Source organism: Trematomus bernacchii, unplaced genomic scaffold (assembly GCF_902827165.1).
Source record: "Trematomus bernacchii unplaced genomic scaffold, fTreBer1.1, whole genome shotgun sequence".
Classification (NCBI taxonomy): Eukaryota; Metazoa; Chordata; class Actinopteri; order Perciformes; family Nototheniidae; genus Trematomus; species Trematomus bernacchii.
In genome coordinates this window covers 13,329,413-13,352,592 of record NW_022987582.1, presented here as the reverse complement: position 1 = coordinate 13,352,592, position 23,180 = coordinate 13,329,413, and the positions used below count along the sequence as shown (strand labels likewise).

The 23,180-nt window shown below is 41.9% G+C and overlaps 1 protein-coding gene across 1 annotated transcript in view; it reads right to left on the bottom strand.

The window, feature by feature from the left end:
• Window positions 1-12,046: 12,046 nt before the first annotated feature.
• bckdhb (branched chain keto acid dehydrogenase E1 subunit beta) overlaps window positions 12,047-23,180 on the bottom strand; it is a 63,854-nt gene continuing 52,720 nt past the window's right edge. The window contains exons 10-11 of the mRNA XM_034127896.1: window positions 14,368-14,518; window positions 12,047-12,511 (exon numbers count right to left, since the gene is read on the bottom strand). Coding sequence (XP_033983787.1) covers window positions 14,378-14,518 — 141 coding nt within the window. The 3' untranslated portion in view covers window positions 12,047-12,511; window positions 14,368-14,377. The remainder of the gene's footprint in view (window positions 12,512-14,367; window positions 14,519-23,180) is intronic.

Sequence of the window (23,180 nt, the reverse complement as noted above, 5' to 3'; positions counted from 1 at the left end):
TTCGGAGCGGAACTGGAATGTGAAAGATTTGAACCTAGACACGACTGCCACAAAGCCGGCCACAAGAACAGCTGTTTGTCCGTCTCCGTATGCACAAACACGTTCTTTTTGTATGTGCTGCTATTTTGAATTCTGTGAGATCATGACGTGAATCCTCTGGCGGAGTTTATGGCATACTAGGTTGCAAGAAAAGGGAGTGATGTACAGAGTCGCATGGCATTTATTTCATTTCAAACCTTTATTTATCCAGGTGTATCCCATTGAGATCATTGATCTCTTTTTCAAGGGAGACCTGCTCAAGTAGATTCCACATGAAACATTAAAACATAAACCGCTATGATGTTAGTTGAATCATGAAACATGTGCAGCTTGGAATTGTAATTTGACAGATAAAGATGATTTTCTTTTGGCAAAAACTAGCCTTCACAATTTGTTTAAAAACAGTTTTCACATTATTTTGATGGTGTCAATCGTTAGCTAGCACACTTGATATTCCAAATTCCAATAACATAACTGACATTAGCGCTCTAAGCCAACTCGCTTAATGTTGGTAACGTTCAAATTTTTTCGAAAGATTAAGCTCTAGCCAACTAGTGCTAACTAACTTCTCACATTGACTTTACGCTAATAAAATATTTGCAAGGCTACTATTGTCATAAGTCATAACTTATACTTAAACTAAGATTAAGATTCAAATGACTTAATACTTTAAATTTACATAAAATGGTATACACAAAAGTTCACAAACAATACACCAAAAAAGCTATAAAAAAAACGATCAACTATATAAATGTCCAATTTTATGTGGGAAATTGATATATTTAAATCAACTAGGATACTTACTGTAAATGCAGATCTAGGTATGACTTAATATAGGCAAATATGTATGTTTAAGTTGGTATTTACCTAGTTAGGAATGAGTTGGAAATGTCTGATCATGAACCATAACCTAGCTAAATTAATTTAATAAATTGAGTAATTAAGTTTTGTTGTGTTTTTTTGAAAAATGCCATTTCATTTTTATTCAACATATCTTCAAGTGTTGCGTTACAGTGTTGACAATATTCCATATACTCTCTTATTTTTTGTCAGGCGTAAAAGGGTCGGTATTAATTGATTAAACCAATTAAGCATAACTTTTTGTCCCAGGCCCAGCTAACACAATGAGACTATTATTTTTGAAATTTGAGACAAAGCCAGTGCAAGCTCTCATTACTGCAGGTATGTTGAACACAAATGTGAGATCCCTTTCACGCATAGAGGTCACTACAGTGGACAGCTATTCAAAAGGTGTTTTCTTGTATATGCATGGGTTTTGATCGCATAGTTGCACATTAGCCACTACATAGGACCCTATTGCATCATCCCAGACACTGCTACTCAGTGGAAAGTCAGTGTAAGTGCATGATACATGTCTCTAAACCAAGATGGACGACAGAAAGCCAGATGGACCAAGTCACCCGTCGATATCTTGCCAATCCTTTTATGGAAAGCGCCCCCCTGCAGGTATAAAAATGTTGGTGACATCAAGTAACAACTAAGGAATCATATAATTAATAAATTATCAAAGTATTGATTTTATGTTTGCAGGAAATTATGATTATTCACCTGTCCACTAAAGTGGACGTCATGCATCACTGGCTATATTTCAACTACAATTCATACTGGTACTGCTGCTGCTGTGCCCAGGGCCGTCCCTCCCTACAGGCAGATCACGCAGACTGCGTGGGGCCTCACCTTATGGAGGGGGCCTCACCTTGCGGAGGGGGCCTCATCTGAGGCGCACCTATGCGCCTATGCGGCGCAATTAGGGTGGCGCGGCACGGTTTCGCCGCTGCGAGGCTCCACTAGCACTCATCATATAACTGTGCTTGGGGCTTCAAGTTGGCCCCTGGCCCTGGTTGTTCTTGAAAATACTTCATCTGCAATATCTTTTTGGGCCGTAAATCAATGTACTTATGTTATTATAATGTAATTTTAAGTTTGCACATCTTTATTTATCATTTTTTCAAAATGTACATCTCTTTAGTTCAAACTTAAACGCATACTGTCCACCTGAGTGGACATATACAAATGTATTTGAAAAAACTAGATAAAAAAAACCTAAAGTTAAAATCTTGTTTTTCATGCCCCAAGAGCAATAAAAACACTCGGTAAAAAAAATCCTGACTGAGGTTTTCATAATTCATGCATGAAAGGGGTCCAAACTGTGAGAAGCTAGAGGTGTGATACAGTGCTGCTCATTTGCTATTTTCAATAAACACAGTGATGTTTTTGTTATCAGTGAAAATGTAAGGTGCATGTTTTTCAAGAATGAGTTCCTAATTCAATGAATGAAACAATGTAAGAAAAGGCAAGCAATCCTCAATGATGCTGAACTGAATTGAATTTAGTCAATTTCACACAGCATTTCATTTTACCATCATCCCAATTTCCCACTTTAACCAAAGGACAAACTTTCCCAGGCTATAACTATTATAATGAAATACTAAATTAAATCTCCAGTGGATGTTAAATAAATACAAATCATAGTAATCCTACGAATGTGTAATGATGCTGTAAAACGTGCGGCCACAACCATTAAAATGCACAACGGTCCACATTACAGGCGAAGCGGTTCTATAATCTTCAGTAATCTGTGGTTGTTGGCTCCGCAGGCACCAGAGCATCTTCACCCCCTGTAGCTTCATGTCCTGACCTACTGTACCACCCCTGGATTTGTGTTTCATGTAAATATAGTGTGTAATGATACACTGTCAGAGAACAGATGCTATTATGGCCTTCCTACCAAGCAGAGGTCATCTCTGCCACCCCGCCCTAAAGAGTGGCCGCCTCACCACCGTGGTAAAAAGGCCCTGCTTTCACCCAGACCAAAATGACAGACGTGACTTTATCTTCGCATTATGACCCGGGTTTGAGGTGGAGAGTGCTGAGAATCCTATTGGACACTTCAAGGTTTAGCAGATACACAGCGATTAGTGGAATTGTTTTATTTTACATCTGAACCATTTCTCCTTTTTTTGCCTGTGACTAATGATTTCAACTCTCACAAGCAAGGTGGAAGGAAGTTGAACATTATCTCAGTGATTATGAGAAACAGGGAAAGAGCATTTGGTTCAGAGGCAAGTATACATTCCAAATTCGAGCCAATCCAAGAAGACATTTACAAATTGCTCCCCTTGAAAGTTCAGATGGGGATAGGCAGAAAAGGTCTGGGGCCTCATTTATAAACGGTGCGTACGCTCAAAAGATGGCGTATGGCAGTTTCTAAGCAATGTTTGCGATTTATAAAAAACAAACTTGACGGGAAAATGTGCGGTCCTCCACGCAAACTCTGACCCATGCGCCAGCACAAAAACGGGAGGGACCAGAAACTGCGACACCGTTGGCAGAAGGAAGAATGGAGAGAAATATGTGGAAATAATACCATAAATAAAATGTAAATAAAACCCATCTCGGCCGCTTGTATCCGCGATCTCGTTCTTTCGGTCATGACCCATCCTTCATGACCATACTGTAGGTGAGGGTAGGAACGAAAATGGCCCGGAAGACAGAGAGCTTTGCCTTCTGGCTCAGCTCTCTTTTCGTCACCACGGTGCGGTAAAGCGACTGCAGTACCGCTCCCGCTGCTCCGATTCTCCGGCCCATCTCACGCTCCATTGTTCCCTCACTCGAGAACAAGACCCCGAGATACTTGAACTCCTTCACCTGGGATAAGGCCTCATTCCCTACTTGGAGTGGACAGTCCATCGGTTTCCTGCTGAGAACCATGGCCTCAGATTTGGAGGTGCTGATCCTCATCCCAGCCGCTTCACACTAGGTTGCGAACCGATCCAGTGAGTGCTGAAGGTCGCAGACCGATGAAGCCATTAGAACCACATCATCTGCAAAAAGCAGTGGTGCAATCCTTAGTCCACCGAACTGCAGACCCCCTCCCAGAGATGGGGTCGTTACTAAAAAAAAGTAATATATTACATATTACATATTACTTTAAAAAAAAGTAATATATTACACTACTTCGTTACTCTCTACATAAAGTAACTCGTTACTTTACTCGTTACTTTACTCGTTACTTTACTCGCAGGGCCGGCCCGCCCCTCCCTACAGGCAGATCACGCAGACTGCTAAAGTTTCAAATGTTCTCTTTAGTTCAGTTTCCATTGTCGCATAAGACTGATCCAGATAGCTCTGACTATGGCTGTCCTCTGTCTCCTGCTATCTGTATTTTGCGCAGTATATCTCTGAAACATGCGATGGTGATTCCACTGTGCAAATGGGCAACATTACCTCTACTATGAAGGATGCTACAAGCCTGTCCATCTCTGCTTTGGTTACCGGTCCTCCAAATTCTAATTTGTGCCGCTTCAGAGTCGGCGGCGGCGCACTCTGGGTTCGGGGGGTCCGCTCCTTAGCTATTAGCTTCACCTTAGCATGTGTTCTTTGTAGGTGTTTGTTGAGGTTTGACGTGGTGTTTGCAGCAGTGGATAACAGCTTCTGGCCTGGACACAGTTTGCACCTCACCGTCACATTCCTGTCTATTCTTCGGACGAACTCAAAATAATGGGCATACCTCCACCCCTCGGAAGTTATCGCTGACTCAGCCATGTTTATGCAGCACTGCACGCGGAGATGTGAACTCGCAAGTCGCGCAGATTACGTACATATAAACCTGCGGCGGAAACCCTTCTTGTCTGTCAGTGTGATTATGACGCGTTACACCCAACTCTGCCCCCTCCCCACGTCTCGAAATCCTATCCATGTATATTACAAACAGGATCGGTGACAAAGCGCAGCCCTGGCGGAGGCCAACCCTCACCGGAAATGGGTCCGACTTACTGCCGAGGACCCGGACACAGCTCTCGCTTTGGGAGTACAGAGATTGGATGGCCCTGAGAAGAGACCCCCTCACCCCATACTCCTGCAGCACCTCCCACAGTAACTCCCTGAGAACCCGGTCATACGCCTTCTCCAAATCTACAAAACACATGTAGACCGGATAAGCGTACTCCCAGGCCCCCTCCAGGATCCTTGCGAGAGTAAAAAGCTGATCCGTCGTTCCACGACCAGGACGGAATCCGCATTGTTCCTCCTCAATCTGAGGTTCGACAATTGGCCGGACCCTCCTTTCGAGTACCTTATGGCGCATTTCCACCATGGTGCGGAGCGCGGTTTAAGCGTGCCGTGTCGTGCCGTGCCCGTTTTTGGTTGCGCTTCCACTAGGCCTAGTTACGGCCACTTTTTCACCTCTTTTCTGGCCCGACAAAATTGTGGTTCTATCGGGGCCAACAAACAGGGCTGAGTCGGGCTGAGTATGCTAAACTAGAGAGAGCATCGCTGGCAAGGGGGCTACAACTACAACAAGATGGACATATTTGACCGTGATTTAATTGTAATACACGTTTCAAAATGATGCCGAAGTAACAACATACTGATACCGGTTAGTAAAAACCATGAATTAATGCTTTGTCAAGTCTGCAGACAGACGGCAGGCGAAAAACCTTTTAAAATGCGTGTTTTCTAAATGGAGATTGGCTAAGCTAACGCAGTATATGCTCCGACAGTCCACGCTCACAACAACGGCCTATACAGACATAAATAAAGCAGCGACTGTACTCGTCATGACACAGACAGTCTGTGGTGTGTACTTGTTTAACTTTTGTCGAGTTTCTGAACATATATAAGGAGCTGTGAGCTCTGAGTGCTAACAGCTAACGGCTGTGTTGTTTTTCTGGGGTTCTCATTGAAGATGACGTCACGGCTCCGCCTACACTGCGTTACTATAGTAACTACCCCAGTTCCTAAACTGTAATGGAAGCGCAGCATGAAGTGAGCCGGCCCTGTTAAGGCCCAACGCGGCCAAGCAGTACCGAGCGAGGCCGAGGCTGACCGTGTGGTGGAAATGCGCCATTAGAGTAAACTTTCCCGGGGAGGCTGAGTAGTGTGATGCACACCCTCTGATCCCCCTTTTGGAAAAGGGGAACCACCACCCCGGTCTGCCACTCCTTCGGTACTGTTTCGGACTTCCACGCAACGTTGATGAGACGTGTCAACCATGACAGTCCCTCAACACCCAGAGCCTTCAGCATTTCTGGGCGGATCTCATCCACCCCCGGGGCTTTGCCACTGTGGAGTTGCTGTGACTACCTCAGTGACCTCCCCCCGGGAGATTGGTGTTGATCCCCCGTCATACTCCAGCTCTGCCTCTACCATAGAGGGCGGAGTTGTCGGGTTCAGGAGTTCCTCAAAGTGTTCCTTCCAACGCCCTAACACTCCATCAGTTGAGGTCAACAGCGTCCCATCCTTACTGTACACAGCTTGGATGGTTCCCTGCTTCCCCCTCCTGAGGTGTCGGACAGTTTTCCAGAACAACTTTGGTGCCGCCCGGAAGTCCTTTTCCACGTCTTCTCCGAACTTCTCCCAGTCCCCCGGGATAACAAATCCCTGAAGGCCTCCTTCTTCAGTCGGACGGCTTCCCTGACCACCGGTGTCCACCAGGAGGTTCGAGGGTTACCGCCCCTTGAGGCACCTAAGACCTTGAGACCACAGCTCCCCGCCGCGGCTTCGGCAATAGAGGCTTTGAACACCGCCCACTCTGGTTCAATGTCCCCAGCCTCCACAGGGATGCCCGAAAAGCTCCGCCGGAGGTGTGAGTTGAAGGCCTCCTGAACTTGGGCCTCCTCCAGACGTTCCCAGTTCACCCGCACTACACGTTTGGGCTTACCAGGTCTGTCCAGAGGCTTCCCCCGCCACTCGACCCAACTCACCACCAGATGGTGATCAGTTGACAGCTCCGCCCCTCTCTTTACCCGAGTGTCCAAAACATACGGCCTCAGGTCCGATGATACGATAACGAAATTGATCATGGACCTTCTGCCTAGGGTGCTCTGGTACCACGTACACTTATGAGCATCCTTATGTTCGAACATGGTGTTTGTTATGGCCAATCCATGACTAGCACAGAAGTCCAGTAACAAACCACCACTCCGGTTCAGATCAGGGGGGCTGTTCCTCCCAATCACGCCCCTCCAAGTGTCTCCATCATTGCCCACATGTGCGTTGAAGTCTCCCAGCAAGATTAAAGAGTCCCCTTCAGGAGTCCCATACAGGACTCTTTCCAGGGTCTCCAAGAAGGCTGAATACTCTGAAAACTGCTGTTTGGTGCATAAGCACGCACAACAGTCAGAGTTTTCCCCCCCATAACCCGCAGGCGTAGGGAGGCGACCCTCTCGTCCACTGGGGTAAATTCCAACAAAGAAGCACCCAACCGGGGGCTTGTGAGTATCCCCACACCCGCCCGGCGCCTCACACCTTGGGCAACTCCGGAGAAGAATAGAGTCCAACCCCCTTTTATATACTATCATGTTTAATCATGTTTTATGCCGTTTGCTAAGACTTGATAAGTCGCTCATAAAACACAGGAGGTATGGAAACTAAGAACACCATATATTTGGTAGATTTGGCAGCTGATATAACTCAACACATTAGTTTTATTTCCTTTAACTGATGGATATAGAGTTGCTGCGGGGGGGGGTTGAGACGCACAGGCTGCAGTGGAGACGCTGCGCACAGCTGATAGACAGCTGGAACACAAACCACCAAATAAAAAAATAAACATTAATTGACTCCACTCCGCAGGGATCCCCCGATACTTTTTTACAGTTTCTCATCATGGGGGGCTCTCCTGTCCCCGGCACAAACACACTGACACACTGCCTGTGGAAGGTTATGTGTATTTTGTCATTAACTTTTTTCGGACCACTTATTTATTTATTTTGGTGACGATCCGACCTCCATGCTGCTACTCTGGTTCAAACTGCATCCACGAAACAATGTGATTTGTCTCCACCTTCCCAAAAGAACCAACATCTGACACGGTGTGAGATGTCTTTTTTAGCTGTTCTGTCGTCATTTCCTGCGATCTTCTTCATGCAGTCAGTCAAAATGAATATTAATACGGGGCGTTTCTTTGACTATTTATAGGCAAATATGGGCGTTACGTGAAGCCCGCAAAAGCTGCGCCGCATTTCGAGTTGATTGCGATTTATAAAGGGAAACCGGCGTAGGACGTGCCGCACGCAAGTCCTACGCCGGTACGCAGTGTTTTATGAATTGGGACATTTCTGTGTGTATTTATTTGCTTTGTCCTACGTAAGCAACCTTCCCACGTGAAGCCTACGCAAGGCTTTATAAATGAGGCCCCTGGTCATTATTACTGTGAAATACACCAGTTTCATTCTATAACAACCCTTCCAGATGTATTTATTCTCACAAGCCATAACTCAACATACATGCTGTCATCTGTATATTACTTGGATACTCATTAAAACATCAGTGATGCAGTTTTCTTCCACAGTGCACAAAGCCATTCCCCTCACTTTGATAAATGGTTTACAATGTGACATATTGAAAGCAGTTGAAATGAAAAGAAGAGCGAGTCGTGCACACTGCTGCACACATCTTGATCTCTATGGTCTTAACATATTTCCAAATAACACAATAAATAGCCAAAAGCACAAAATGATGATGATTTTATCAGAACATTTTCCAGATGGCTATGTTAAGTAGGACAAAACCTCTCTCTCTCTCTCTGGTGTCCAGATTTGAATCTACATAAGCCATTCTGTCAATATGTTTGCACTGTACTGTAAAAAAGTCTGTGCCACGGGGAAAACATGGACCTGTTAATTCATTAGCCACACTTTGAAGTCCTTCTCACCTTACTCCTAAACTCCATCGTTGGGTTTAGTTCAGCACTTGAGACGCAAATTAAAAGCAAAGACCTTGAGGCACGGGGGCCATCTGGTCCTGGCTCCACTGTAAACGTTTCATTAGTCAGATAATTATTCTATTCCCCACAGGCATACAACTGCCTGAGGAATAAATGACCATGAGGCTGCAAACATGTACAGGTATACAATTACATTAGGACTTGTATGTGCAATACCACAATAAAGAATAAATACGTGCTTTTAGGTTATTTAATTTAAAAAGTAGTTTCCTATAAGTATTCAAAATGAAGGCCTTTTTTTTAAGAAGTTACATTTGCATTGTACAGCTGAATTTATTTAGTCAATTAGTAGTTCCAAAGGAGAGTGCCTGTCACGCCATAGTATCTGAAAAGTAAAGTAACAGCTTCTCCAGTATGGGAGGACTTTCTTATAAACAGTCTAATATTTAAGAAAAACTATTCTGGATACATTTTGATGCCAATTCAGCCCAATTAAACATGTATTTAATATAAATATTTGTATGTTAACAATGGATCAAATGACAAAAAGTAATGAGAAAGGGTTCTTTTGTAGTGGCTCTACAGAGTTTCTTTGAAGCTCTTTGTTTTGGTTTTATGGCTTGCAACTTGACTATTTTTGGTTCACTTTCATCAACAGCAGTGCAGCAGCAGCAGGCAGCTATTTCTGCCGAAAAAGCTTCAATTAAAACCCACTGCTCACTACCGATTAGGCACCAAATGGCAGATTGGCGAAGTTAATGACTACCTGGTGAAGGTGGTGGAACATTTAGACAGTTGTGATACATACACTCGTGCAATGGGCAGAACAAAAACAAAACTATAAAAGGTGGGCTCATTTTATAAAAGTGGAGAGAAACACAACTATACAAAGCCAATGTTGCTTTGTATCTGCTGGATGTGTAACACTAACCCTACCCGTAAAACACCAGTTTGCTAATGCTATCCTTTAAAATTATATATTGGACAGTTATTTCAGCTTATTGTTTTGAGCTTTTCAGAATTACTTAAATAACAGTTTAGCTTTGTTGTGGGCATTCATGCACATGGAATAATTGATCCTCACTTACATTTCTGATTTTTACATGCCTCTTAAAAAGGTACGTTATACTGTTTTTCATCAATATGTTATAGGTCTCAGATATATACAAAACATGTCTCTGAAGTGTTTGGCTCGAAATACCAAACAGACCGTGCATTGTAGCATCCCATAATCCCCTCTGTTTCAGCCCTGTTTCAAAAGTGCTGATTCTCTGTCTGTTACGTTAGATGAAAATAAGGAGCCCCTCCCCACGCCCCTCTGAGAGATATTTGGTTAAAAAGAACACAATGGTGCTCTAGGAGGAGATTCAGGTGATAAGGGGGTTACCTTGGTTGGTGATTGGCTAATGGTTACACAAGCCAAAACAATCGTTATGACATCATTAAGTGGCCAAAATCTGATCAGCTCATTTTCAGACAGGTTTTTATATGGATCAGGACAAAAAGTGAGCAAATCTTTTTTCCTGAAACTTTCAGAATCTCTTTACACAGAGGGGACACATGTTTATGTATAAAAGACATGAAAAAGTGGATTTTGCATAATAGGTGACCTTTAACATGCCTGAAAATGTGATGGGCAGATTACATTTGCGTTTTGCTTCATAATTCTCACGGTCCCAAGACGAGCTCCGTCATGTTTGGTGATAAGCCAGATGGCAATTAAACTTCAATTTGCTGTAAAGAATCATTATTCAAAAATAATAAAGCGACTGGCAGTTTGGGTCACCCTGAAACCAAAGCTTTCATTTGTACACAAGGAATTGTCTGATGTACAGAAGAGATTTATTTGGATCCTGTTTCCTGCTTTGAGGTCAGATTTACAATTGTAGCCTTCCTTTGATGAGTATAATAACTCTTTCAGTATAGTATATATACTATACCATATAATGCTGTTATAATGTGATGCAGCTTCTAGAGATGCCATGAAACACACAAGCTGTACGAACAGTTTATAATTCATTGCTAGCGTCATTCAAATGGAGGCATGGATACAACTCAAACCTTTGATCTGTGCTTTTTATTGTTATTCAGGTAAAAGTTTTTCCATCACTCGTGATTTCTCAAACATGTGTTTGCGTTCCAGCAGTGGCCACTATTGGTTCCATGAGTCTCCACATCAGACTTTTAGATGGCAAGAAGTTTAGCAAGGAAGAAAAATGTTTCTCATGGAAATACAGATAAAATGGAAAAGTCTGGAAACTTTATAAAAAGGACAAAAGTTCAAACAGTGGCCATGTTGTAAAATGCTATGTCTTTTCTGTCTATTAAAAATTTGAAAGTTTAAAGGTCCCATCATATGCTTTTCTGGTTATTACCCGTCCCCTTGTGTGTTATGTCGCTTTTTCTGCATGTAAACGGTCTGCAAAGTCACAAACCCTCAAAGTACACCCTGTAGCGAGTAAAACTCTAACACAGAAAAGACCTGTCTATGCTGCCCCAGAACGCCTCGTTGGAGATTTGTCATTTTCCATTTTTTTCTTCCGGGGCCTATTGACGTCACTAAGTCTGGACCAATTGGCACACAGCTATAGAACAATAGGCACACCCTCTGCCAGGGTGGACTCCTGAGCAGCTCAGGAGTCCGCCCCACGAGGCCCCCGGAGCGGACAGTGTGAGGTGGATTTCCCGCTGTATTTCCATGGATGCTGGATATAGACTAAGTGCCATGTTAGCGGGACATTACGGAGCTCACGAGTCCGCCCCGCGAGGCCCCCGGAGCGGACAGTGTAAGGTGGATTTCCCGCTGTGTTTCCCTGAATGCTGGATATAGACCAAGTGCCATGCCAGCGGATACCGTACACAATGTAAATCTATTCTAGTAGACCTCAACAATGGAATTATGATCAGTAGAAATGGCCAAAACATGGGACCTTTAAATCAAAGTGCTACTATAACTGAAACATGTGAGTTCTAAATCTAAGGCATCAAATGTGTTCAACAAGATGTCAAATTTCCATACCTCATAAAAATGATTTATTAACTTTGTAGCCATTTGAGTTTTCCCTACACATATAAGCTGGTAGTGTTGAGCACATCTTCATTTCGCGCCAGCATCTCCTCATTGAGGCATGAGCAGAATTCCAACGTGACATGGGCAGATTTCATTATGGTTTAGGTAAAGGTTTCCCTACGACTAAGTTGTATATATTTTTCTCTAACTCTAGGAGCAATGGAAACCCCAGAAAATGTTTACTTTTTGCTGCCAAAGACAATGTACAATCCCAACTAATTTAAGGCAATGCAAATAGCCAAACCAAATGTTTGTGATTACTTTATTTTCTTTAAAAACCACAGATCCACTATATTAGCACAATAAGGTTTAGTGCATGTCAAACTTAATAAAGAGTACAGCAAAATGGACACGTTAAATCAAAAGGTAACAGCACAGAGAGGCACAAATTCAATCAAATACAGTTTTCCCCACAGTATCCGTCCATTTCTGTAGGAGGAAATCTAATTATGTCGACCCCAAAGCAGAGTTTCACCATAACGAGTGGATCAATTCATTATTTTTCTTCCAACAGAACAAGGTTCCCAAATGCAGAGTTGATGTAACAGTCTTCAGGATGCAGGATGCAAGACACAGAGGGGACATGGAGCCCATCTGGATGCTGCTTCCTGATTGGATGGTCAACAAAGTGTCTTTTCCCAGCTGATCTCCACTGATATGATGAACGAAGAGAGAAAGGAGAGAGCCTGGGGTTCAGGGATACCAGAAGTTGGCTGTGGAAGAGGTGAGAGGTTCAATAAGTTCAAGGTATTAACTCGGCGGTCCACGGTGGATAATAAAAGTAAAAGCGAAGATGAGAAGTGGCGTGCTGATTCAATTAAACGTTTTTATTAATGCTCCTGCTGTGTTGTTATTCAAGGCCATCGTTCCAATGGCTATAACTCAAGGATGACACTGACACTTAAAAATGGATTATGAAAGAGTCTGGCAGACTGACTGTCCCATCTCAAAGGATGATTCAACACTTCTGTAACCAATGAAAGATAATAACATACCTACCGTATGAGAGAACAGTGGGAGATTTACACAAGTAAATTGGGCATATCAATGACATGAAGGCCCTGTTAACACTTGGCACTAAAATCAGTTCTGGGTGGTCTGATTATAAGTCGGCGACTCTAAGTACAGGTGCGAATACACCCAAAGCAGATGCTTCAGAATCCGCAAAACACTCAATCTTCACATTGGGTGCCAGAAAGTCCCCAATGGTGCTTATTAGGAGGCAGTTCTTTCCTATCACCAGGTAACTCCCAACTAAAATGTGGACCTGCATTGGCAAGCTTTATTGGCTCTTAGAGGAATGGCTCTGCCATTGGAAGAATACGGACAGGGTCTTAATGAATGGTTAAACTTAGACAGATTTTTTGTATTCTTTATATGCAAGTTTGGAAATATCTGACCCTTTTATGAATATAAACATAAACAGAATATTCCTATCTTTTTATACTTTTATTTTAGTGATAGTCTTTGCTTTATCTTAAACTTATTTTTTTCCCTGACTGTTGACTTCGCTATCATAGAAGACTCCCCTCACATTAAAGCAATATTTAGGCAACATTTTAATAGCCTGCCACACGTATGCACAGAGTTGGTTTAAATATCCCTGTTGAAAAATAATATCTTGAACCTTTGTGTTCTGGGTATATATATACGCCAAGGAGATTATGTCCTCAGGATGTTGGAAGTAAGGTGTGGCATGGGGCCATGAGAAAAAAACGTCCTCATCATAGGGCAGATACACAAATTATGATTTAATATTATGAACTTCATGAGCTTGGGGCATTCATGTGTCGTTGGAATAATGTGATCATTTGGTTCCAGACAGGAAACGGGTATTCAAATGTTGTTCAAACGCTCTGAGCAATACAAATACACAACTTCTTTTTTGAGTCAGTCAAAGTCAACTTAACACAGGAAACTGGACCATCGGAAGAGCAAGTTAATGCACCATTGGATTTGGCAACGCTTTTCTTTTATGTAATACATATATATTTTTTGCATTACATTTTGTATCAATTTATTAATCTTTTAATGGTAAACTTAAGCCCTAACCTTATATGTTTACATACAAGTTGGCTATACAACAGGAGGTTCATGTTCCAATCATCCAAGGTGTTTTGAAGCACCAATGTAGATGTAGCTGTATGCAAACTTGTTGTGTGGCCTTATGGTCAAATTTAAATGTGCAACTTTTAACAGAGATAAAATTAAAAGCGAGTAGGATAAATACACTTGGTGAGTAGTGCTTGATTTTAAATGTACATGATATATGTCTGAATAGGGCCCTGGAGGACATGTCTAAATAAGAACAAACTGTATGTCTAGTGGAGGATTAAATTAGATGGGTCATTAAAAGAGCGTGTAGGAAAAACGCACTTTAATTTTCTGTTGAATAATGTTTGTTTATTACTGATGGCAGATCATAGTTAGTTTTCATGTCTTCATAACTACATCACTGGAATATATAATATAGATTATAGGGCAATGGTTGAGAGGCATTTATATACACTAAGTGTTTTAAATGACATCATTTATTTTCCTTCAAAGGAAGCTGTCGGATCTTTCCTACCTGATGGGGTTTAGTAATTGATCATCTTCTTAATTGCGTCAAAGCACTTCCACTTGTCTGGGATGTAGAAAGGTTCAAAGATGTGAGGGAAGGGGGTGTCATAACCGCAGACCCTGCTGATGGGAGCCTCCAGGTTTAGGAAGCACTCTTCCTGCAAGGGGTAGAAAAAAAACACAGGACAAATACTCTCAGCATTAGTTGAATGTTTAAAGATAATTCATGCAGGCAGAGAAGTCAAGCTAACATGTTCAGACTACAACAGATTTGATGTTTGACACAGTCTGAGAGAAAGAAGGCATTCATGTAGGCTGCTACAGACACGAGTATGTTCACATCATCAGTTTGCAACACGGTAAAGAGATATTATGTGATAATGGCAGAAAAACATAAAAAACAGTATCAAATGCTTGATCCAGAACGGATCAAAGAACTTGCCCTGTCTGATTAATATGCACAAAGTTGAAATTGTTCGGGCAGGTGCTCAGTAAATTTGGCCAAGGTTCAAAAGAAGCAATGACTCGTGTCTCCATAGTGCCTTTTGACCTCTCCCCATGGAGACAAAGCACAATGAAGTTCGACAAAACAGTACAAATGGGACAAACCCCCTGATGAGTTAAATGAACACACTTGAACGCGTGCAAAGATTTGCAGAAAAAGACCTGGAGTACCCTCTTTTAGATGTAATAGACCCGCAAACAACTCAAGCTACCAAAACAAAGGCATACGTGTTGACTGTGAGGAAGTTGCATACTGTAGCCTGTCTCTGACATCCTCATGGTTCTAAATCTGTTTTCTGTCAGTGCTGATGAGGAGCTTTGATACTTTTAAAGCTTGTAAAAAAAGAAAACACAAAAAGAGAAAAAGCGAGGGGGGACCCAGCATATGTTTGCTGCCAGGTGCCTGTGGAGTTTACAAGGTACAACTTGTTCTGTATTGATGAATTCAAAAGAATTGCCAAGTAGGAATACAAGTCCAATATCATCAAGTGTGGATGCAGGAACCAATTAATGTAACAGGAAGAGTTTACAGCCACGCTAAGAGATCTGTGAAGCTGCATCCAGGCACAGCGCTGCTTTCAAACACATTACTTTGTGGGTGAGCATTTGCCAAGTGGCAATACAAAAATTTCAGTCATCATTTTCTCATACACTAAATGTGTATTGGACAAATGAAGTAACAGAGGATCCCCTTAGTTATTTTAAAGTCTATTCTGAAGGGAAGCCATATCATATTTGTTGAGACAGGAGGGCAGCATATCTGCCTACAAGTGTTCCGTTAAATGCCTAAGTAAGATCGTCTATCAGCACAGAACAACGCCTTGTTAAATAGCTCAACAATAACAGCTGCAGCCCCCCCCCTTTGAATAGTCAAAAATGAAAAACCGAGGACACGTTCCATGTTTTCTTATGCTCAAATGTTTTTAATAAAGGAGGGGTTTGTTCAAGTACATGGGATTTGTTGTTTTGTTGCTATACCGTGGTATTGGTATCTAAAACTAGTGGAATTTAACTGGTATTTGTATGGACTACTTGAGTACTTAGGACGGTGGTGATATACAAGTAAACCAGCCATTATTGAGTTCAAATCAGTAAAGTTTTCTTAACAATAATTATTGGCACAACATCCTGTAAACAGAGGCCAGAAGTCAGAGGTTTGGTGCCAGTAAGAATTCAATCTAAAAACAAGGGGGAGCTGCACCTGTTCTTGAAGCTTGAATACCATTTGAAGAAACCCTTCACTGCTCTGTCTCAGCCTTCCTTGTGGACTTCTGAACAACCTGAGATTGATTCTCTCCGGCATGCACTAAAAACAGCGGCTGTACTACTGGTGACCTGAAAGACTTATCTTTGCATGTCAAAGTATTTTCTCCTTTAGAACATTGCTTTCATGTGCTGATAAATGTCCATGGAGCCCAGTAAAAGTCAGGTTCAAATTAAAAGTATATGCGAGTAGAGAAAATAAAGACAGTGGTTCTGGATTGTGTACAGTTTCATTGAAGAGTGATGCTTCAGACATGTTTTTGCGTTTGCTGCTAATACAGCCCCCAGGCAGAACATGAGATCATTAAGACGGTTCAATCTTGTTTAAAACATTATTCAGACGTGATGCCTGGCAGCTAGCTAACACATACAAAAGCGTATTTCTTGGGCAAAGTTTGCTCTCATTTGATGGAAACATACAAACCAGGGAATGTTTGAATTGAACAGGAGTGTACTTGAATAAACAGGGCTTGGAGCACAGCTGGATGTGGCATCTACTTTGAATTACTGTCAGGCAGATGGAAACTTCTCCTAACTGACCAAAATGAACAACACAAAGTACATTGTGTTTCTGTTATCTTTGTCTATGGATGAAAGTGACAAAGATACAATCCATATTAATTGAGATTATAACCTCAAGATCTATTCTCTGCCCAACTACAGACAACCAGTCAGACAGTACCAGGGAGTTTGCCCTTTTGTCTGGATCACATCTGTAATCTCCTTTAAATACATTGACTGGAAGTGGGAGAAAAGTACAGTAGTCTGACTGCCTGCCACCACAGCTGGACAGAGAATGGCCACACAACTCAGATTTCATTCAAATCGGTATTTATCTTTTGGGAAGTGCATCATTATGTGTAATATACTTAAATGTCAGAATAAAAATATGTCATCCTGGCAGTGCCAAATCACTTGCGTTTTGCAGTGGTTTTGAATTCGATATAAAATGATATTGTTTCTCCCAGATTTTGTCAAAAACACCCGCAGATGAGGGGTTGCAGTCAGATGGATGGGGAAGTGCCAATATCAGCTGCTATATCAGTGAAGATAGACGCTGCTTGGCCGAGGTACATTTTTCACGGAAAGATTTAAGAGGCTTTTAGTGGAACTTAACCATTATTCAATTTCTCCAAAATAAAGGTGATCATTTTTTTTTTTGCAACATGTGTGTGTTTTATGTATCCCTCCATCGTGAGGAATTTAGCTGCGTTTGCTCAGTGTTGATATTACTTGTTCCCAACTCAAACATGTTGTATACTTCAACATGTTTCAAAAGCTCTCAAATTAGGTGAAGATCAAACAACACCATAGAGCCATTCTTGTAGAGCCAACTGGAATAGTCAGCCAATACATCTTGTTTTTTCATAAACACTACACCGACACGGTACTAAAAGCTCAATATGTCTATGCAAGTCGGTACAGCTGAGTCTTACCAAGTGCAGCTTAGATGGCTAATCTAAGTATAGCAAAGTCTGACAATGACAACATAAAGTTGAGTCCAACTATGAAGAGTATACGCCTACAAGCAGGGTCTGCCCTTAAAACTACTGTATTAATTGAAATCTATACAATTACATGCTATTTTGATAACATAAGTGCTAATGCCAACTATGGCTAAATGCAGTACACTATGAGTGGTGCAATCATAACGGTCAACTAGTTGAGTATGGTACGCTGGACACTTCTCTCACTCGACAACCAGCATATTGGCTACATAACTAAAGTAGCACAGCCAGTAAGGAGAGATCCAACAAACTCACGCAATATCCCAAAAATACAATTATTCATGAGGTTTTTTTCACTATTTAATAAATGCAACCATACAGTGACAACACACTAGTATGGTTGCAACAGTAGAAAAACTGTTGAAAAACTTTTCTACAGTGTCAAAAAGAAGCCATCATCAAATGTCTAATTGGTTGATCAATAACGCTTATAGATAACCAACAGCAACGATTGTCATTCCTGCTAAGGGTACAGCAGCAATGTGGTCAGGAAACGCTTATTCATAGCCTTATGTTAGTGTCAGGCCTATTATTAGAATTCCCCCCTTTAGTTTAGTTAGTTGCAAACTCAACTTGACACTTCATCCCCAAGAGCCCTGCCCGGTGTTCAACTTTGGAGTTTCCCTGTGTATTCTACCAGGAATTTGCACTACCTTTACAGTTTTAACATCAAACAGCTATAAGCATTCCCTCTTTCGTGAATATAAGATGCATCTATTGTTGTGCCAAGGCAATTAGTGCTGTGAAAATGTGCAAAGTTAACTACCTTTAACATGTGAAGTGTTATAGTAGGCTATCCCATCTCCATCATGTTTTCCTTTAACAAAAACCCAAGGCATGCCATATTCAACCATCTGCTGCTTTGAGGTTCTCTTCTTAAGAGAAAAGCTGTCAATTCTGTTTGCTACTAATCCTCTTACCATTTCACAGAATACATATTTGAACCTCAGAAAACCTGATAATGATTCTCTTCAACAGGCACTGAAAGAAGCCACTGGACCACTGGTGAAATGAAAGCAAATATTTTCTCCTTTTGCATTGCTTTCATGTGCTGACCAATTTCCATGACCTTGAGGATTATGAAGTGCAGTAAATTGTGTGTGTATTGTAAGCCAGTGGTTCTAAATTGTGTTAAGTTTCATAGAAGGGGGATGCTTATGTGTTTACGCTCACATAAGCTACATCAGGTTACTCCATTACTATATCATAGGTTTCCTTGGGTCACAGTCTTCAAAGGTGAATACACATTTTATTAAGACAGTGATTCTATACCCAGGAGCTCACTGAAACAGTTCAGTCTTGTTTTATGTCAATCAACATCAATAATGCATACCATAACAGGCAGCTAGCCAACAAAGGTTTAGTCTTATTTGATGGAAACAAACTCTGGGAATGTTTCAATTGAACAGGAGTGTACTTGAATAGACTGTCCTGGAGCACAGATGTACAAGTCCTCCTATTTGAGTTACTGACACGCAGATGGAAGATCACAACATAACAACCATAGGACGGTGTTGTCTTTTTAAGTCTAGATCATCACACAAGCAAAGCCTTTTCATCACGTTGCCTCGGTGCAGGCTTGTGTTTAAATGTATGTATTTGATATCATAACATGCAGGGAATAAACTTTAGTCCAAGGTATTTATGAAATGTTGATTTCTGATGGTCACTAATGAGGAAAGAAAACTGTTCCTACCATTGAAAACACCTTAAAGGTCCCATGTCATGGCCATTTCTACTGATCATAATTCCATTGTTGAGGTCTACTAGAATTTATTTACATTGTGCAATTTTCCAAACTCACATTGGTTTCTCATACAGCATCTCTGTATAGTATGTGTATTCACTCTCTGTCCTAAACGGCTTGTTGGAGCTCCTGCCCCCCCCCCCCTCCCTGTGAGCCCACTGTGCTCTGATTGGTCAACTGAGTCTACCACTATGGTCTACCACTATGGTCTACCACTATGGTCTACCACCGTTACATCAGTGTTTATGTGTTACAATGGCGTTAGCAACCAGAAAATGACACCAGTAAGGACAAACAGATGAGAATGCTGCGTGGGGTCTGGGTGCCGTGTTGGCGGGACGTTGCGCGGCTCGCTGCTGTGAGGAGCGGACAGTGTGAGCTGGGTTAATTTCCTGCTTGCGTGGGGTCTGCGAGACAGCGCGAATGGACGCGGGAAGGGGGGGATGCTGAGGGGGCTGCAGCACCCCCATCTGCGAGGCTCCACTAGCACCCGCATTTCTTTATTTTAGACCTACACTATAGAGTGGTGCTCTGATGAAGTATTTTGGTTTGCCGACCCAGAAGTTAGCATGGGACCCCCTGACAAAAATAAATGTGATTTCTCCAATGGATTTCAGTATACTGCCACATTTCTGGTGCATAAATGCAATTGGCAAAAATAAAAAAGCTACCGTAAAGCTATAAAAGAACAACATCAGGGTCTCATGGCTGTGTGTCACCAAGAGTTTGAAGATGTTTAATACTTTCATTTAGTCACTTGTTAGAAACTGCGTTTTTTATGACACAACGAAGCTTCAGGCATTCGTACATTTATTGACGTATTTTAAGTCATAGAACAAAACGTGCACATTTCGTCAGCTCGTGGTAACCAAAAACCTTATTTCAGGCTTCTAACCACCTTGATACGAGGGAACCGGAAGTGGTATAATGCCATTCTTTCCAGGGTTTTAGGACTCATTACTGCACCCCTCTATGACAGAAGACTTTGTAAGAGAAACATTGAACTCAACAGAGAAAATCGAATTTGCTTGCAGCGGTTATTTTAATTCAGATGTTTGCTAAACACCTTGCAGTTGTATGAAGGTAGGAAAAAACTATTGAGTGGATCAAGCTTTTGGCTATTGGACAACTGACGGGATTGACCAGAAGCAGACCACTGTTATACATTCTCCTTACCCAACATGGTGGTTCCTGTATCCAATACTCAAGTCTTTTAATAAAAAAAAACCTCCTTGTATAAACACAGTCCTTTGAAGACAGTTTAGTGTATCTTCGGATGGAGAAATATTTAGGAATGGACTGCCATAACTTTTAAAGATTGACTGCTTCTCATTCAGACAAGCCTGACAGGCAACTAGACGTCTGATTCTGATTCAGAAGGCATTTGTGGCACAACACATGTAAGCATATTTAGGGAACTCCAACTAGGCTACAGTGGAGTCAGAGCTGTTTCAAGCATGACCCAGAACTGTACCACATCTCAGTGGGGCATGCTGGGGTGGATGTTGGACTCTGCCAGTTTAAATTACACACTATAGGGAAGCATTGGTTTTAATATCATGCAATCCAAGGGCCCTACAGAGAACTCTGAGACCCCCCTGAGTGACCATGCTATATTAAATGCAGTGTAAAATATGGCCATGTGGAGAATAAACATATATTAGGATACATTTTGCATCCAGTAAAAGCTTTTCTTTACTTGGTATGTCAATTGCACTTTGTTAACTGTTCTACGCAGACAAGAGTTCTTGTTATTCAAACTGGTCACATTTACACATTTTAATTGTTTATTTGACAATCAATGGAAAACATATGTTTTCTTCAATATCAAAAAATCTGCATTCCTTTTTGGAATCTGAACTATAGTCAATTATGTTGTGGTTTGGAGATTCAGGGAGGGGCAGCGAATCACCATTCCTATCTGTATATCCTTGAGGTCCAGGCAAGCATTGTCTCAAGCGACATCTAATTCAACCATAATCTGTCCAGTTATCAGCCAAACAGTCAGGACAGGGCCAGCCAATAACACATTATTAAATCACCAGGGCTTAAAGCCAAAGCTTGATAAAGGAAACTCCACAAGCCCTTATAAAGCACCTTTGTTCTTTACACAAAAGGGGAACGTTCATAAATGGATCTTCGAAGACCTTTCAAGGCTTCAGCTCGATAGGTGGTAGCTGAAGCCATTCCTTTTTTCACAAATAATAGACTAAAGTGCTCCCACACAACAGTGCCTAGACTATACAGGCTTTACTGATAACCAGTTTCTCTTTTTGTCCCTTGAAATTTACCAGACCACACTGGTAAACAAGACAATGTCATGCAACTAGGACCTTTAACATCCACACTGCTGATGTGAATGGTGCATTTCCACCATTCCATTAGTCTCCAAGGCTGCTACTTTTATTAGCTTTCCCTTTCAGAACTATCATACTAAAACTGCCTTTATTTTATGCCACAAAGCTATCTCACCCATACATGACATTTCTACTAAACAGTGTCAAGGCATTAAGTTAACCAAGCCAACTCATACAATAACACTATTCATATATTGTATTAATAAAAGGCTGTGAAACAAAAGGGTGTCTTGTGGATGTGGGTGTCTCAAGTTCTGTACATCTATGTACAGAACTTCTGCCACATTGACAAATACGCTTTCAAAGATATGGAAACATATAAAAAACAACAATATTAAAACCTGATGCCGCAGACTCAAATTCAGCAGTTGTCTTAAAGGTCCCATGACATGCTTTTCCGGTTATTACTTGTCCCCTTGTGTGTTATGTAGCTTTTTATGCATGTTAACGGTCTGCAAAGTCACAAACCCTCAAAGTACACCCTGTAGCGAGTAAAACTCGAAAATACCTGTCTATGCTGCCCCAGAATGCCTCGTTGGAGATTTTTCTTTTTCAATTTTTTTCTTCCTGAGTATGGTGATGTAACGATACCCAGGTCCAAATGGACCAATCCGCGGAGCTCCTCACACACACACACACTCACTCAGCCTTATCTTTTCTCAGCCGCGGTACTCCGCGGAGCTTCGCCGGCACAAATACTCAGCCATATCTTTTCTCAGCCGCGGCTCCGCGGATCTCCGCACACAGCCAGGCTGTGAGTGTGTGAGTGTGTGAGTGTGTGCTCAGGCTGAGTTCCGCGGTGTCTCGCTGTCTCGCAGACCCCACGCAGCAACCAGGAAACGACACCAGTAATCCAGCTCACACTGTCCGCTCCTCGAGCCTCAAAGGGCGGAGCAGCGAGCCCCGCAACGTCCCGCCAACACGGCACCCAGACCCCACGCAGCATTCTGTTTGTCATTACTGGTGTCATTTTCTGGTTGCTAACGCCATTGTAACACATTAACACTGATGTTCAGCTGTAACGGTGGTTGACTAATCAGAACAGAGTGGGCGAGTTGACCAATCAGAGCACAGTGGGCTCATAGGGAGGCAGGGTCAGGAGCTCCAACAAGCCGTTTAGGACAGAGAGTGAATACACATACTATACAGAGATGCTGTATGAGAAAACCAATGTGATTTTGGAACATTGAACAATGTAAATCTATTCTAGTAGACCTCAACAATGGAATTATGATCAGTAGAAATGGCCATGTCATGGGACTTTTAATAACTTCATTTCTACATTTTTCAGGGGCTCAGCAGTCAGACTCAACCTGTCAACACAGACTAATTGTAAGCCAAGTAAACAAAACAAAAATTAAACACTGCTTGGCTGACAGCTTGATTTTTGGCTGCTTGAGAAAGACCAATATCAAATACTAGCACATTATCTGTAGTGTTG